This window comes from Crassostrea angulata, chromosome 4, assembly GCF_025612915.1.
Source record: "Crassostrea angulata isolate pt1a10 chromosome 4, ASM2561291v2, whole genome shotgun sequence".
In the NCBI taxonomy this organism is placed as follows: domain Eukaryota; kingdom Metazoa; phylum Mollusca; class Bivalvia; order Ostreida; family Ostreidae; genus Magallana; species Magallana angulata.
In genome coordinates, this window is record NC_069114.1 from 27,877,238 (window position 1) to 27,894,952 (window position 17,715).

General features: G+C 34.4%; 2 protein-coding genes across 3 annotated transcripts; one reads left to right on the forward strand and one right to left on the reverse strand.

Annotated features, from left to right (window-relative positions):
• Positions 1 to 2,117: 2,117 nt before the first annotated feature.
• Positions 2,118 to 7,644, reverse strand: LOC128179252 (ubiquitin-associated domain-containing protein 2-like). 2 transcript variants are annotated; one of them, XM_052846620.1, is made up of 8 exons: positions 7,512 to 7,644; positions 6,262 to 6,509; positions 5,919 to 6,022; positions 5,653 to 5,773; positions 4,989 to 5,036; positions 4,252 to 4,521; positions 3,763 to 3,873; positions 2,118 to 2,932 (listed from the first exon to the last, which is right to left on the reverse strand). In XM_052846620.1, the coding sequence occupies exons 1-8, from the start codon at positions 7,540 to 7,542 to the stop codon at positions 2,819 to 2,821; spliced, it is 1,047 nt and encodes a 348-aa protein (XP_052702580.1). In that variant the 5' UTR covers positions 7,543 to 7,644; the 3' UTR covers positions 2,118 to 2,818. The 2 variants fall into 2 exon arrangements, with proteins under 2 accessions (XP_052702580.1, XP_052702581.1); XM_052846621.1 differs by lacking the exon at positions 7,512 to 7,644 and having other exon boundaries at positions 6,262 to 7,301.
• A 215-nt stretch (positions 7,645 to 7,859) lies between these two features.
• On the forward strand, positions 7,860 to 17,696 carry LOC128181493 (mini-chromosome maintenance complex-binding protein-like). The gene is made up of 15 exons (XM_052849915.1): positions 7,860 to 7,962; positions 8,361 to 8,440; positions 8,946 to 9,128; positions 11,893 to 11,994; positions 12,217 to 12,394; positions 12,586 to 12,659; positions 12,914 to 13,014; positions 13,130 to 13,296; positions 13,457 to 13,580; positions 13,776 to 13,893; positions 15,898 to 16,063; positions 16,256 to 16,389; positions 16,622 to 16,786; positions 17,142 to 17,230; positions 17,376 to 17,696. Exons 1-15 carry the CDS (start codon positions 7,905 to 7,907, stop codon positions 17,488 to 17,490), a joined length of 1,854 nt encoding a protein of 617 aa, XP_052705875.1. The 5' UTR covers positions 7,860 to 7,904; the 3' UTR covers positions 17,491 to 17,696.
• Positions 17,697 to 17,715: the final 19 nt, after the last annotated feature.

Here is a 17,715-nt window from a genome sequence, read left to right on the forward strand (position 1 = left end):
TATACAGTATATCTTTAAAAATCTGCTTCTCAGAAACAAATCAGCCAGAAAAGCTGACACTTGTGTGGATGCATCCTCAGGTAGTGTAAATTCAAAGTTGTGAAAATCATTACCCCCGGGGGTAGGGTGGGGCCACAATGGGGGATCGAAGTTTAACATATGAATATATAGAGTAAATCTTTAAAAATCTTCTTCTCAGAAACTAATCAGCCGGCAAAGCTGAAACTTGTGTGGAAGCATCCTCATGTAGTGTAGATTCAAAGTTGTGAAAATAATAACCCCTGGGGGTAGGTTGGGGCCACAATGGGGGATCGAAGTTTAACATATGATTATATAGAGTAAATCTTTAAAAATCTTCTTCTCAGAAACTAATTAGCCAGGAAAGCTGGCACTTGTGTGGAAGCATCCTCAAGTAGTGTAGATTCAAATTTGTGAAAATCATGACCCCTGGGGATAGGTTTGGGCCACAATGGGAGGTCGATATTTTACATAGGAATAAACAGAGTAAATATTTAAAAATCTTCTTCTCAAAAACTAATCAGCCAGGAAAGCTGAAACTTGTGTGAAAGTATCCTCAGGTTGTGTAGATTCAAGGTTGTGAAAATCATGATCCTCAGGGGTAGGGTGGGGCCACAATGGGGGATCAAAGTTTAACAAAGGAATATATAGGGTAAATCTTTAAAAATCTTCTCAGAAACTAATCAGCCAGATGATTCTTTATAATTTATTAAGACTTTGGCCCCTGGACAATTCTTTGGCCTCACGAGAAGGTTCAGAGTTTGATGTACGTTCATATCCGATGTATAAACTATTGTTAAGGATCTTTTTGAGAACTGCAATACTCAACATATGACATGACTATAAAATCATCCTGTCAGAAAGGGGACTAATGATTATAAACATAAGAATATCCAGGGGAAAATGGATTTTATTTATACAGGATCTACATGTATTATTGTACATTGTCCAGATAGTTTGTATTATGACTCCATTAAGCTGATTTTATCATACCTATTGTTCCTCAGGTGAGCGATGTGGCCCATGGGCCTCTTGTTTCCTATTTTATTTCAAGATGCATTGAATGATTAGTTGCATGGATAAGCTTAAAAATACAACAAAAAGATAATATAAAAAGTATACGATAGTTTTCATTTATTAAAAACAAGTTGACGGACATCAGTCTAGAGCCTTCAGGTTCATCATAGGAATCAATATCGGAGATCTCACACTCCTCAGTGGTCCTTGTGACCATGTATTCTACATGTATTTATCTTGCAGTTTAATAGTTATAAGGCTTTGAAATGGAAGCTGAACACCACTCGTAAATAGGCACTTTCCGCCATATTTCTACTTTATCACGACTATCACCACAACCCCTTTATAAGCCGCATCCCTCTTAACAGTTTAAAGTATTTTGCCGTTGAGGTCTCATCTATGTGGACGTACATCTTGCCTCGCGGTGGTTTGGTTGCGATGAGATTATCAAATTTTATGCACTTTTTTCAAGCCAGGAAAATACTAACATCAAATGAACAGGTCAACTCATTATTTATAAACAGAATAAGCACAAAATTAAGAAATCAATTCCAAAGACAACGAAAGGAATACTACACATCGACCAGTTTCAGGTGCGCAATCGGGTGAAACAAAACTGAAGGGTTTATATACATGTACATATACCTGTGTGACGGTGACTATTTAGTATTTAAGAACGGTGTTCAGCTTTAAACCAAGCTCTATACACTTGCAGAATAAAACAAAGAAATGTCAACTCAGACAATGTAAAAATTTTTTATATCTCTTCTACTTTCCTTATAAAAAGTACTGTGGAATCATTAGAATTGATGGTGGCTCAATTTTCATGGTATTCAAGGGTAGCTCTCCCCCACAAATTTACATTCTTGATGAAAACATATTCTGAAAGAGTTAGTTTTTTCAAACTGAAACTGAAAACTTGAGATCCACAAAATCACATTTTTGAACATAAGCAAGAAAACCCACAATCCATGAAAATTGGCCCCCACAAATTTTAATGATTCCACAGTAGTCCAATACTAGATAGAGGGATGCAATGAAAAGCAATGAAAAATCGGGGGGGGGGGGGGGGGGGGGGGGGGGGGGGGGAGTTTAAAGCAGTTGCATGTAACAGCCCATATTTCATTTGAGAGAAATTAATAAAGTCCATCAGGAGATATGCAGACAAGTGGAAACAGGAAACACAGGAGATAACATTCAGAATTTACAAAGACTAGAAATATAGCTTTGCAAATCTGGAACATCAACAGGTAAGCTAAATATACAACTTGTACATGTCAGTTTCATGTGCATTATATACCAATATAGGTATTCAATGCATCAACTATTAAACATGATTACAACAAAATTTTGGAACATCCTTAACAACATTGCTTTCAGTGAAATATTCACAATCATACATTTACAAATTCATTTTTCGAAGTGTGAGATGGTTTTACACGTATTTGAATTTAGTTCTAAAAAATTGAGGAGAAAGCAGTTTAATCAGACACTGTCCAAAAAATAACCTTTCCTTTACAAACATGATTAAATAAAATATGAATGCTTCACTGTAAATTGGATTTAGAGGGTACATGTACATTGATTTTTACATGTGCATTACATGTGCCAGTACATTTAACTATTGATCAGGTGTAATAACATTTTTTGTACATGTATATGTCACTTTTAGATATCTCCAACCTTCCCAAACAAAACAGTTGCATGATTTCCACAGAATATTCTTTGTAAACATTTGTCTTTGGTTACAGTCTGTAGCACACTGATAATCCACTGTCGCCTTTCACAAAGACTCTTGGAGCAGAAAGTTTGTGGCGTTGTTGAGGTCATTGTGAGACATAAGCAGAGCTCTTCGGACTCTCTCCTCGCTAAATCCCATGTCAACCAGCTGCTGGATCTACAATAGAACATAGTTGTAATAAATGTAATGTAATAAGTGAGTTGATATAAATGTAATGTAATAAGTGAGGTGTAATAAATGTAATGTAATAAGTGAGTTGTAATAAATGTAATGTAATAAGTGAGTTGTAATAAATGTAATGTAATAAAGTAGTTGAATAATGCATTATTAAACTTAAAAACCAATCTCCATTAATAACGTAAAAACTGTAGATGTGTATTTATAACTGATTGGGAAAATTTGGGCATGTCAATAAGAATGTTCCCATATTAGAGTACAGATTGATTAAAGTAAAACACTTATTGATTATGCCCTTATTTGGCATTATATTGTGTATTGAGTTTATCATACATGCACTGCGTCATGACGTATTACAGTAATGGAGATGTGTATGGTGTTTAGCAGTTTTGTGACAATTGTGCTATGCATTGGGAATATATATTATGTACTTAATTTTTTATACATGTGTACATGTATTTACTGAATTATGTATTGGTATACATTCTTCTGCATTGTTTGTGTTGTATATTGATTTACACAAAACTGCTGTGTAATGTGATTTAAATTGGTTAACTTTCTGTGTATTGATTGCTTTTTGTATCCTGGGTTGTATTGTAATTTTAGTGGTGTGCACTGGATATACTGATATCTTGCTGTATTGGGTATACATGTACATGGCCATGTATTGTTTGTGCTGAAAATTGGTTTACTTAGCTTCGTGTGATTGCATCATACATGTATATTGGGGCATTACTGTGTATTTTGTGTATTATATGCTTTGGCTACATCTTGCCGTATACAGATGTATATTTTTTTGTGTCACCTACCTGCTCATCAGACGGTGGATCTGGAGCTGGAACATTTCTTTGCCTAAGTCCTTCATCAAGATCTGCATATGGTATCTCATCATTCAAAGCTCCAAACAATCCTGGGCCATTCTGATACAAAAAGATTGAATCACATTATTGTGCAGTAGATAGCTGGCATATATAGTTACTCTTAACTGAAAAAAAAACCCCTTAGTTTGTCCTTGTCAGGCAAACAAAATAAAATTTTCCTTTCTCATGCCATTTTGTTTCTCAATATAATGTGGCAGGCACGTATTGTATATGATTTGAAAAGGGGAATAACTCAGTTTGATTTTTTTATTTAATTGCAGGGAAACATCAAATATTTTCCTTTCATTGTACAGTATTTTCATTCAATACAAAATTGCAAAAAAAATCAATCTGTGCTGTAATATTTCACACTATGGGAGAGTGCCTAAGGCCTTACAAATTTTGGGGGTTATTTGTAAAATAGCAATACCGGTATACCTGATTGGGATTATAAGCTGCCCCCTGATTGGGATTGTAGAGCGGCCCCTGATCACGTATGGACTGTAACAAGACCTGCTGTTCTATCTGGTCCATCCTTTCCTGTCTCTGCAGCTCCAGTGTGGCTCCCATTGGGAGCACAGAGTCTTTAGGCTCCGCAGATTCAATGAATCTGCCAAACACTTTATACACTATACTAGCTACCGTGTTTGGTATCACAATTAGCTGCTGTATTTTTAAAAAGTTCTTTCGCCACAATATGCCAGATATCTACAATAACGTTTTGAATTATTGATTTAGCAACTTGCTTTGGCATTGGTTTAGTCACAGGCCTCTGAATTTCTATCAATAAGCCGTTAAATGTAGGGGAAGAGTGAGATATATACCCTATCTTTATATAGATACATTTGTATTTAGATTGGGTACATGTATATAGCGAGATATATACCCTATCTTTATGTAAATACATTTGTATATAGATAGGGTACATGTATATATCTCACTCTTCCCCCACATTTAACGGCTTATTGATAGAAATTCAGAGGCTTGTGGTTTAGTACAAATATGTATGAAGGTTGAGAAAAAAGTGCAAGACCAACCACTTTGTGACTTCACATATTACACTGTACAACATGCAATACATGTATAAAAGCTTATCCATCATGATTGATTGATTGATTGATTGGTTGATTGGATTGATTAATTGGCTGATTGATTGATCCATCTTTTATACTCACTATTCCACAAACTGCTACTATGATTGTCTCCAGAGAACCACTGGCAACCTGTTCAATAAAAGGTATTTATTTGACACTCCCTTTTTTGTTAAATGTGTATGATATAGTTAGCTATTTAACTCTCTCCTGAGATCCAACTAAAGAAATAATAATTTTCAGAATTTTTGCTTGAAAAAATCTGCTTTCAACTTTATCTCTATGATGTATGTATACAAGATAATATTTTCAGGATATATACTTTGCACTCAAAATGAAGATAATGTGGGTCACAAAATATGTAGAGGTCCTGATGATTCAGTATTAAAGCAGTTCATTATATACAGAAGAAGAGGAGGAAATGAGAGCAATGTATCAACAGTCTATATGAATTATATGATATTTCTCATGTAATTTTATGCCTTACACACACATCTAATTAACCCATAAGTTCCAACTTCTTTTAAGTTATTTATTTATCAACAAATGATTTTAGATACAATGTACTTTATTATAATATGAAATGCATGTGAACCAATGACAAGGAAGTGCAAGAAAAGTAAAGGGCTAATATATAATAGTATATCTACTGTAAACAGTTTCCTTTACAGGTGAACAGCAGAATAAGTTTATCGTAGGTCAAATACATAAATAAACTTTATTCAAACTGAAAATTTTGTTTTTTTACCTGCAGTCCCAGAAAATACTGGAATGACTTTCCAGTCATAGGAATTCCTAGAACATTTCCCAATTCTATTCTTGGAATATCCATAAAATAAGGTACAAAAAGTGGGTAAATAAAGCACAATCTGCAAAAAAAAATAAAGAATTTTTACTTGTATGTGAAGCCATAAAATGAGATATTAGATATTATATATTTTGATGCCAAAAATATACATAATTTTTGGGAGTGTCAGTAAATAAAGTTTTTCCATATGATGCTGATGAACTTACGGGCCAGATGGCAGAGGTACCATATTGAATTGTAAAAGTTTACAGATATGGACTGCACACAACTCTAAAGCACTCCCAAACAAGAAAAAACCTATAAGCTGTGCCTACAATCAGAAAATAAATGCATTCCATGTTTATTTGATTAGCTGAAAACACAGTGCTACATATATTGGAAAACAATGTGAAAATATTTATGATTCTACGGATAATTAAGAACTACCACATTATAGTTGAGTAATTATCAATACATGTATATTCAAAAAGTCAGAATCTAAAATTTGACATTTAAATAGTTAAAGTGCAATGCATGTTGAAGGTAAATGTATGTTCGATATATTCTTACAAAAAATTTTCTGGAACCATATCTCCTCTCAAATGTTCTAAAATAGTAAAACAAAATGCTTCCAATCATTAGGTCTTTGACATCAAGAAAGGCAACTCTTGCTGTGATTAGACGCCAAAGTTGATGCTTCTCAACAATCAGGGAATAGTCGTACACGCACAAATGTCGATACTGGCTCAGTGGAAAATTGATGAGGACCGATGACAGAAAACTGGCTCCCAGAATGCATTTGCAAACTGGAGCTTTATCTGAAACAAAAACATTGCAGTTGTAGCAAGGCCTGACACACAATATTAAAACTTGATATATAAAAGACCCGCTCATTTGACAAATATATATGTTTACAATGCTATACTATGTCTCAGGATATTCTTGATTCACATTTTGCTTAATAACACAATGTTTATGAATACTTCAGATTCAAACAACATTCTTTCAAAAGTATGAAAAAAGATTTCCCTTTTTAAATGCCCTCTATATTATGTTTACAGGGATTTTCATTTTGCATTGCAACAGACATGAAAGTACCCAGATGATAACATTGAAAAATTATGCGAGGTATTCCGAGTGGCTTTCCAATGAAGAAAAGATGTCAACATTTCCCATTATAAATATCCGTAAGAAATATGTTTTCGATCATGTGAAAAATGATAATGTGACTGAAAATATCAGTCAAATCCACACTTTTGACACAAAAGTTGTTTCCCTTTGAGAGGTCAACCAAATTTTCCCCTTCATTATGCAACCAAATATTTGGGTGCCTGTGATGAAATCTATTTGATCTTAATTAATTCCTTCAATGTGTGGGTAGCCCCATCATGTGGAGGTGAAGGAGCTAAATTGCGACGATGTGATGGCTAAGGAGCGATACTTCTATCGCTCACTTTGCACTCATACTATTATCGCTCCTTCACCTTTGCATCTTCGCACTTTCGTCCTCCTACAGTAACTTTGCGCCCTTAAGACGAAAGTGTGAGGGTTGAAGTGGTCCCGACGGAATACCGTACAAATGTGACGGTTCAGTAACTTGGGACAGATTTAAGACTGCATGTACAGGTGTAAATCGAGTAAAATGTTACAATTCAAACTGCGTATCACAAGAATAGTAGCATATATGACATCGAACATTCTAGTACATCTGTTATAGATACAGATATCCATGCTGTTACAGATGTAATGGTTTTGTGTGCTAATGCATCACTACTAAACGAACAAAAATCAACATCAAGAAAGTCGTGGTGCATTCTTACAAAATCCCGATGCGCTGTTCAACTGCCACATCCTTCATTACAAGATGTTCAACTACGCAAAACTATAGAGGAAATGAAAAACATTGTCTTGTCCACAAAAACGCTAATTCAGTAATTGCAGCAACGACAAAATACACCGGAAATACAGAAACGTAACAAAATATAAAACCAAAACCGTAAAATAATGTTTTACTATAAAAAAAAAACTATTTTCGAAGATTTCACAACCTTCAAATCTAAAGATCACAAAGCTACATAAACTAATGAATTCAGCAAGATTTATTTTGCCCTATTTATTAACAAAATAGTAAGAAATGAAAACGAACGACTTATTCGACCTCCACGTGATCCTGATTTCCCGCCATAATTCATTCTCTTTGTAAACAAGGAAATATGCCAGGTGTAGAAGATTGGACAACGAACCCGCTTGGGATCGTTCAGAGCCTTTATGGTTAGTAAATTATTGAATTGGTAGATTAAGTAATCGTCTTGGTCATTCGTAAGATAGGTATCTTTTGTTACAATGAAACATAATCCAAGAAATTATAGTTAGATCAACATGTGCATGGATCAAACTTAGTTACTTACACTCGCTCAGGTATCTTTATATTTCTGTTGTCTTCTTCCTTTATTTTGCTAATTTGTGTCAAATTTGTGTTTGATTCAATGTTACTAAACACAAATTATCTATGTTTGGCAGTATTAAAGGAATTAAATTTCAAAAAAGAGCACAAATTGTATACATTTAGCAAGCCTGCAGGTAAGTGAAAAGCTAGAGAAGTTATCATATGACATTATTTACATTGTAGTGAATATATTTCACAGATACATACTTTGTTATTGATTTAGATAAACATGGATCAGCTGATGCTGAAAAGATCAAAGAATACTTTCATGGCAAAACTGAGTCAGAGACAGCTCGTCTGTGGGTAAGTAAAATAATGATTTTAAACAGCTGTTAAAATTTAACTGCTGATGTTTTGCTGAATAAATATTTACCTGACCATTGCACTATTGCACACAGGGGCTCTGTTGTCGGATTGTAGAGTTCCTAATAATTTATTCCCAAAGACAAAATTGATTAAAATTGGTAATCTTGTGTGAATTCCTGTATATTGAAATAAAAACATTCCCTGAAAATCCCCATTTCAATCAATATTATAAAATAATGTTAATATGTACTGTAATAAAGAGTGAAGGTTCGACAGTGTGACATGGCTTTGAGCTAGTATATTCAATTAATCTCATGTTAAATTGATTCTGAGTCAGTGAACTGTCACAGCTTATAAATCAACCACCTTTTGAATCAACCATGTACAGCATTATCAAATTATATGTATTGAACAATAATTGTATCTAAGTGAAGTACTGTACCTGTTTAACAGAATTGAATAAGTATGAGATACATATATAGATATTTATTTTAAAATGTAGATTCCTAGCCTCAACGATACTCCTTTGCACTGCCTTCCACCAAATTCTCTAGTGAGGTACAGATGTATGATTCAGGACATGTTTGACCCCGAGTTTTACATGGGCGCGTATGAAGTATCAGATGTCAACACAAAAGCAACCTCCATGAAGTCTGGAAAGTACAAGGACATTGCAGAATGTGCCGTATGTATTAAATCAATATCCAAGTCTAATGAAACACTCCTCAAACAAATACCGTAATCCGGTGAATATAATACGCAGTAGTGTACAATACGCACCCCCCACTTTGGGCCTGAAAATGGTGAAAAAAAAGCTTGTTGGGATGTATAATACGCATTAAAAAAAATGACCAAACGGTAATCCTGAGTATCAACAAAGCAGTTACACTTTGTATGCACGCTCAACTTCATCGCGGGAATACGCTACCGGAAATAAGAAAAACAATATTTTCTTAGATACGGATTTATTGTAACTAATACATCGCGGTAATATCTTTAATTCATAATCAATGTTTTAAAAAGACCTAGTATTAAATATTCTACCGTAAATAAAATCAACTACCGTATTTTCCCGACGACTCGTCGATGCGGACGACTCGTCGAATTGCCCATTTTTCGCCAAAATTTTAACAAAATCCTTCGATACGTCGATCTAAGACCATACGTCGATCTTATCACTTCAAAATGGCCTATTAAACTGCAGTAACATTATCAGTGTATGATGCCACGATGTCACCGATATTGCTACCAATTATTATTAATGATTAACATTTAAACAATTACGCTTTATACTTATGCATCAAATTTTCAAATACCGGCAACTTCTACAAAGTCGCATGCATTTTAAACAAATCCCGATATCACGTGTTATGCAAAACGAAACTTACTTTGTCAGAAATATTTTATTCCCAAGCATTAAAATAAGTATCCACTCTGACTATCGCCAGTGTATTCGCCATTACGTAACCAGCCACCTGTTGACTCGGCGCGTGGTCAATGTTTGTTTAACAATTTCCGGTGTCATAGGCATGCACCTGTCTCGTGTCGGACTTCAAAGGGGGATCTCAAGTGCAGAAAGCTTAGCAATTACTATGATTTGATGAAACTTGTTTACTTTGTATCCAGTAATGCAGTTACACGCTATTGTTTTACATAGACACTGTTAGAAATAGATCGATCATTTGTACGACTTGATAATGACGATATACGACATACATACATTTCCTAAAAAAATTATCTAACAATAATCAAAGAATTGGACAATAATTAATCAATGAACTATAACACTCTTATAACGGTACTCTTTATATACACAGGGAGTGAAATTGCCGTAAAGATCTCAGCCTTAGGGCAAGATTATTAACACAATAATTAATCAATGAACTATAACACTCTTATAACGGTACTCTTTATATACACAGGGAGTGAAATTGCCGTAAAGATCTCAGCCTTAGGGCAAGATTATTAACACAACCGGTGTCGGCCTATTGTATAAACAGTAGTATTGATAATTGCCGATTACGTATTTTAAGATTGAATTTGACCATTAAATATTTCTGATTTATACTTTCCACTAACAACTCTTTACAAATAAAATAATTAAATTTAAAAAAACATCCCCCGGACCTACTGCAATATTTTCTTCCATTCAAACTTGGTTTCAATTTTACTGCGCAATGTTATCTTCCTACTGGTGATACATAGAACCATGTGACGATGTGTTTATAAAAACGGAACGGTAAAACTTTTAATTGATTAAAGACAATGTAACATTTTTTAATAACTGTTGTTATTATTATGTATTAAAGTGTTGACAGATGAGTGAAAATGATAATTATTAAAGATGAACAGTGAATTCAACAACGTAATTTTCAATCACACAGCCAACTCAAGATGATTAAAACCAAGATTTTTAATGCTATTTTTAAAAAATTTCTGACATCGAGCCTACGACAAGTCGAACAAGACGATAAGTCGGGTGCTCTGCTTCAGAGGAAAAAATACCGACTAATCGTCGGAAAAATACGGTACTTTTAAAAAGCGTTATATAGTTGTTTAGTCATTACAATCCATGTGAAGTGAAAAACGGACGATGTACAGGTATGGAGATAACGGACCTAATTAAATTCTTAAATGATTCCGATGATGATCAAAGTGATCAATTATAGGTCTGGAACATAATAAAATATATGCACAAATAGTTATGTTGTGTATTACACATAGCCTAAGGGGGGTGTCTGAGATACCCAAGGTGTCAAGCGTTAGGGGTGGGGGAGCACAACTGTTTCAATGGCTTCAATTAACGGAATAGGTTATAGAATTATTTATTTTCATAATTATTTGCAATTAATCAGTTAGCATTACATGAAAATGGTTAAAAATGAGCCAAATGATGTGTAAGCTGTTTTCAAAGATCGGTTACAAATAGCACGTGGCCATCCAAGTCCGCATTCTATTAATAACATCTGTAATGGCGGCATACACGGAGATAAAGAATAGGCAGTTCAAATTAATTTTTAAAGGCCATTTTGAAACAGTTTATTTATTAACAGACTTCAAGTATACATTTTCTTTAATTACATGCTATAACAATAATTTCCTAAGGGTTAAATAATAATATATATGTGATAATGAAGGAATGTTACGATGTATAGTGGGGTATCGGTCCTGTCTGTGAACAGCGTAGGTAATACGGCAGAATGATACCCCGTGCTTCAGCTAGGGAAAAAATATGTCCAAATCCTATAGGGATGTATAATACGCACCCTTTTCTCAGGGTAAAAAATGCTGGGAAAAAAGTGCGTATTATATTCACGGTATGTTGTATGGAGTTTGAATAGAATCTCTGTGACAGATCGAAGTGTATTGTCATGTGATCAGCATGTAAGTTAACAATTTAATCTTCACCTCATGAAAGTCATTTTGATTTTATAAATTTATTTTCACAGAAGCACCAAGAAATCAACACAGATTCTGAGAACAATGTGACAATGGAGAGACAGACTTTATACTGTGTGCCTATACCAGGGGAGACAGACTGGGTCAAGACAATATCCTTTTCTTGTGGGTTACAATTATTATAAAATTCAAGTTTACATATTTCTCTCTGTAAAAATTTATGTTTTATTACACAATGCTCCTATTGGGTGACTGATGATGTGTATATAAAATAGCTACTGTCTTTTGCTCACCTGAGTGACATAAGCCATCTTTATAAACAATTATCCTCATGGATGCTCTTTTCCTTCCATTCAATTTCTTAACAACTGAATGATTATTCTGATAAAGCTGGTAAGAAGGGTTTTCCATCATCGTCCATTACCCCCAACAGGACAAAGCGAGGGTTGGAGGAGGAAGAGACATCACAGCCAGACACACCTATGGAAGAGGAATCAAGGGATGCAAACAGGAGCGAGGAAAACAAACGGCCACGGACAGAGGCTATAGCAGGTGAGGGTCAACAGATATGTTGTTAGTGTTTTTATGAAGCTTGTTGCATACAAAATATTTGTTCTATTGCTTTTTATATTTTGATGTTTTATTGAATAAGCAGAGGTTGCCAAAGACGAAGATCAACAGTATTACATTTGTCTTATGCTTGTTGTGTTCCATGAATTTGTATTTTAATTTCTTTTATGAAGGATCGGTTCCTAGAACTGACCCAGACCTGAATTTCCCACTGCCTGGTGAAAAAGGACTGCCATGTCTGGTCAAGGTGAGTCTTCTTTGAATTCCAAGTTTATAAATCTACATAATTAAAGTGCATGTACCAGAGATGCATTTAAAGTACCAGAAAAGAATTAAAAAGGATTCGCTATATAAAACATATTGCCAATTTGTTAAACTTGGAGAAAACTTGTGTTTGTCAATATGAGTCTATTTAGTTTATATTTCACTATGCTATTTACTGTTTATTACAGCAAAGTATCAATAGATCATTATTCCACTGTAATGGCATTGTTTTAATAGATTTATGAAGAAATGGATGGGTTTGCAGTGAATGATACAGTGGAATTTATTGGCATTCTATCTGTTGATCCAGCTTTGGCTCATTTCCATGAAGAAAACAAGTAAATGATTAAGAATTTTAAAAGAAGGGGGTTATCTCATACATCAATTATTTCAAATGATGAATTTCCTATAAACATTAACTTTAAACATTAAGTATGATTTTCGTGTCAACAGGTCGGATGGACCACAGAGCAGCATTGATGGGTATGAGGAACCGATGGAGGAGAGGAATGCCCACGCTCCTCCACCATCCCTAGTGCCCAGACTTCACTCCATCATCCATCTCAAACTGAAGCACAACAATCCCAAAGTACCAACAGAGAAAGCGAAACTTAACTCTGGTAGGGACAATAACATTGATGTCAGTAATCTAGAGCATAGGAGATTTATTTATTTCTCTTTCTTACTTATTAGACTTTGAACTTATATCTATCCCTTATTTATTAAAAATATTAATGTGTATTTTGATAATTTTCAAAAATTATTTTGCTTATGATGCAGATGTAAGTTCCTTGAGGACAGAGATTTCTATGCTGCGACGTCAGATCCTGTCAGCCCTGGAGCAGGTGATGCTGGGAGACTCCCTAGCAGCAGAATACTTCCTGTGTCACCTAATCTCTTCTGTGTAAGTGTAAGAGGGACTACTGAGGTAAATAATACTACAAAAGTATTGTGCATCCTACACAAAAATACATGCACTGTTTTTCACTGCAGATTTACTAGAATTTGAGGTGTATTACAAGGGTATCTGAATGTATCTGTGATAATAGATCCCAGTTGATTGAACAAAATAGGGTTGTTTTACTTTTTCACTGTTCAGGTATGGGAGAGCAGACGTGATGCCTTTAGGAAAGTTCAGTCTGAATCTGACTCACTGTCCGCCGACTAAGGAGTATGGACAACTGATCCACACCTTTATACAGGCACTAGTTACCAAGGTAAACAATGCATATCTCATCGGCAGATTCTAGACTGTCCTTTGCCATTGTGGTTTGACTATTGTGATATTATTCTTAGTGCTGAAACGAATACCATAAATTAGTATTCGAATATTCGTGAGTACTATTCGATTCGTATTCGAATATTCGTAGATGCCATAGACAATGTATTAAGCATATATGATAGTTTGTATTACGAAGTGGGTGTATGTGTAGACTGCTTAAGCATGTCAGTTCGAAGTTGACACTTAGGCTAATGCATGAGTATCCATTGAATTGGGTGCGCATTTAATTTTTAATCAAATAATAAGATACTGATTTTTTAAAAATTTCCATCAACTACAATCAAAAGATTTATTACTTCTTTAATAATATACTGCAGTCCTGACTCCTGTATGAGACCGTTACGTAACTTCGTAAGTCAGTCCAAATATTTCCGCCATGTTTGATATAGTATTAAACAGAAAACTGATAAAGCTCATAACTCCAGAAATGTTCTGTTTATTTAAAAAAATATATATATTGAGGTATCTTTTAAAAAAAACTTTCGATGTAACTTTCGATATTAACTCTCCGTAGCTCACACTCGTTCAAACAGTTAAGCAATTTTTAAGGCGTCGAGCTAATGCTCGGCAGCCTTCTAGCGATCGTCTGGATTGGCAATCGTCCAAAATTTCACGCTCTGCACCGCTCTTTAAATGGGCACAAGAAATAAGTTCCTTAAAGTATTAAACGTATTACAAGACTTTTATTCCATTTATTCAACTACATTGTGTAAATCCAGCTTTGCCTCCCTTGTTATTGACAACTCATTGCATAAGTATAAATTTGCTAATCAAGAATGGCGGATGAATACAATAAGGTGTAAACATTCACTAAATATTATTTTAGTTTATCGCTTACATTTTAGTTGGAGACCGTGCCCGATACAAATAAAATTTGATATGTAAATTTGTTTGTTATCGGGCACGGCCTCCCAAATAAATGTAAGCGATAAACGTATCTAGTGATTTTTTGATAAATAAACACGATAGTGCAGTCGGTTTGGTCGAGCATTTTAAATAGCACGTGTTGTGGATTTGTAATCCTGTTTCAAACAGGAATTGAAATAAATAAAAGTATGTTTTTATTATTATAATTAGGGACACACTGTAAATGTATTCAAATTATGAACCTTAAAAATTGTTCAAAGACTGTTTAAAGCAGAAAGAAAATATAATTTATTTTTGAACTTTGAAATTTGTTTGATTTTTGTAACCATGATGAGTTATTGTATTATATTCGCATCACAACCTATTTTATAAGGACATATATATACTGATTTCAGTTTTTAAAGCACACAAAACATAATTTATTTACTTTTTTTTTTAATTGGAATATATGTATTATTTGATATACGACTATGTACAAAAATTCAAATTATTGACATCATTTTATCAATCTATATTAAAGAAAATGTCAGCTCGACGCCTTTGTGGCAGTTCCGGCCTTTGATTTTCTTCAGCGTCTGACATAAATTGAAAAATCTAGAATGTTTGTCTCCGTTCGATGTAAACCCTGCTTTTACTTTCAAGGTAAACAAGCATGGCGGAAGAGTCTATTACTGGGTTAAGTAATAGACTCTACCAAGCATGGCAGTCATAGATGGCTTTATATTTACTTTCGTTCCGAGTAAAATGAAATAACACGATGCTGCATAGTTTACAGTGCTTGATATGGGTGTTTAACATGTGATCGAATATTCGAATGCTAAATATACATTCGAATATTTGTAATAGGAATTTACTATTCATTCGCGAATATTCGAACATTCGTTTCAGCACTAATTATTCTTCTACATGCAGATGCTGATTTGGTTTTAGAGAAACATATTACTCTTAAACCTGTCAAGCATCTCTTACCGACCATTATTTATCTTTTTGAATACAGCTTTTGTTATAGAATTTCATGTACTTGCTTGGATGTGTTGGGTAAAATGTTAAGCCTGTTCATTTGTTATTACAGAGCCACTTTCTTCCGCTGTCCATTGAGAACATGAACAACCTGAGACTGTGCCCCGAGAAAGACTACACGGCAAACAGACTGAAGAGTGGCGTGTTACAGCTGTCCGCCGATACCTCGCTCATCATTGACGAGACACAGCTACAGCCAGGTCAACTAGAGTCAGCGGGTTAGTGTTGCTGTTACATGTGCTACTTACCATAATGTATAAAAACTTGTCTGTGATATTCCCGTAGGCAACCAGGTTATTTTGAAATATCTTATATCCTTAAGGGAATAAAAGATCTCTGTGAAAACTTTGAATTGTAGTCAATTCTAGAATTTGATATTGTAATTTAAGGAATGTTTTAATGAACTTCAGGTGTAAAGAACATCACAGCTCTAGGGAACTTGATCAGCTGGCAGAAGGTGGAATATGATTTCCGGTTTCACAGACAGGACTTCTTGTCAAATATCTCAGTCTTGATTTTATCTGAAGCAAAGTCCATTTTACCGGTATGTGAATCATACTAACCAATAAATTTCTATAAATTTAAACAGAATGATGTATGTTTTATCCAAAATTCCTTGATATTCTTATTTTCATTATTTCCCATGAAAATACATGTATAGATTAATTGTCACTCTTATAAGATGATTGAAATGCAGTACTTGACTTTTCTTTTAACATGGTTAGGGTACCTGCTTATATTGATGATTAAAACAAGAAAATTCTCATATTTAACAGAGTGACTGCCTAGTTCCATTGAACCCAGCCTGCAAGATTGAGAGTCTGCAGCGACATTTCTCCCAGCTAGACGTTGTACTCACCCCAGAGTTCCTGAGTCATGTTAGGAGGTACCTGACCATTTGTAAACTGCTGGAGTACACCATTGATGATAACATGCAGAAGGTAAACTATATATACAGTCATACATATAGTCATAAATGTAGTCATATATATAGTCATATATACAGTCATATATATAGTCATATATATGGTCGAACATTGTTATCTCAAACTGGGACCGAGTAAAATTTTCAAGATACTAGAGGACTCCAAGATGTAGAGGATAAAATACATATAGAAACAGTGGGTAGAACTCAAAATGTACTTTGAAATGTCCATAATATTCGAGATATATATGTTCAAGGTATGAAGCTCAGCTTAACAAAATGACAGTGTTTTCTTTAAGGAACTGCATTAAAAACTTCATTGTAAAGCAAATTTTTTGAAATTCATATTCAACATGGTTTTTTTTTTACAGGCAATTCAGGATGATTATGTGGAGATGAGAAAAACTGATCACAAATCAATGACAGTAGAAGATTTCCATACCTTGCTTAACTTAGTCAGGTATGTTTACATAATGTTATTTACCATTAGGAAAGTTGATTATTACTGCAGCTTAGTTTACTGGGATTTGAGTTTCTTTGTGGTGGATGTTAAGAAAGAAGCCATGATCGAACACTACATCTGTCTGTTCTCAACATTTTAACAGGTTGTTGTCACTAAGTGCTCTGGAGACATCACCAACACAAAGCATGTGGGAGAAAGCTAAAACCATGGAGTCTGAGAGGAAAAGGAGGATTCTTACAGTGAACAGCAGTCAGTGATCAATTCCAGGAAAGTACATACATTGTGACTAAGAGGGAGAGATGGAATGTAGCTGTACACAGCAGTTTACTGAGATATCAGGCAGTTTCTATCCTCCGACTGTGATTAAAGCCATTGATCAATTGTTTGGCCAGTTATGTAACTTTATTGTTGCATTAGAAGATAATTCTGTTATATATACAAACATTAAACAAGTTGTTAAGTTCATGTTTTCCATCTATTAA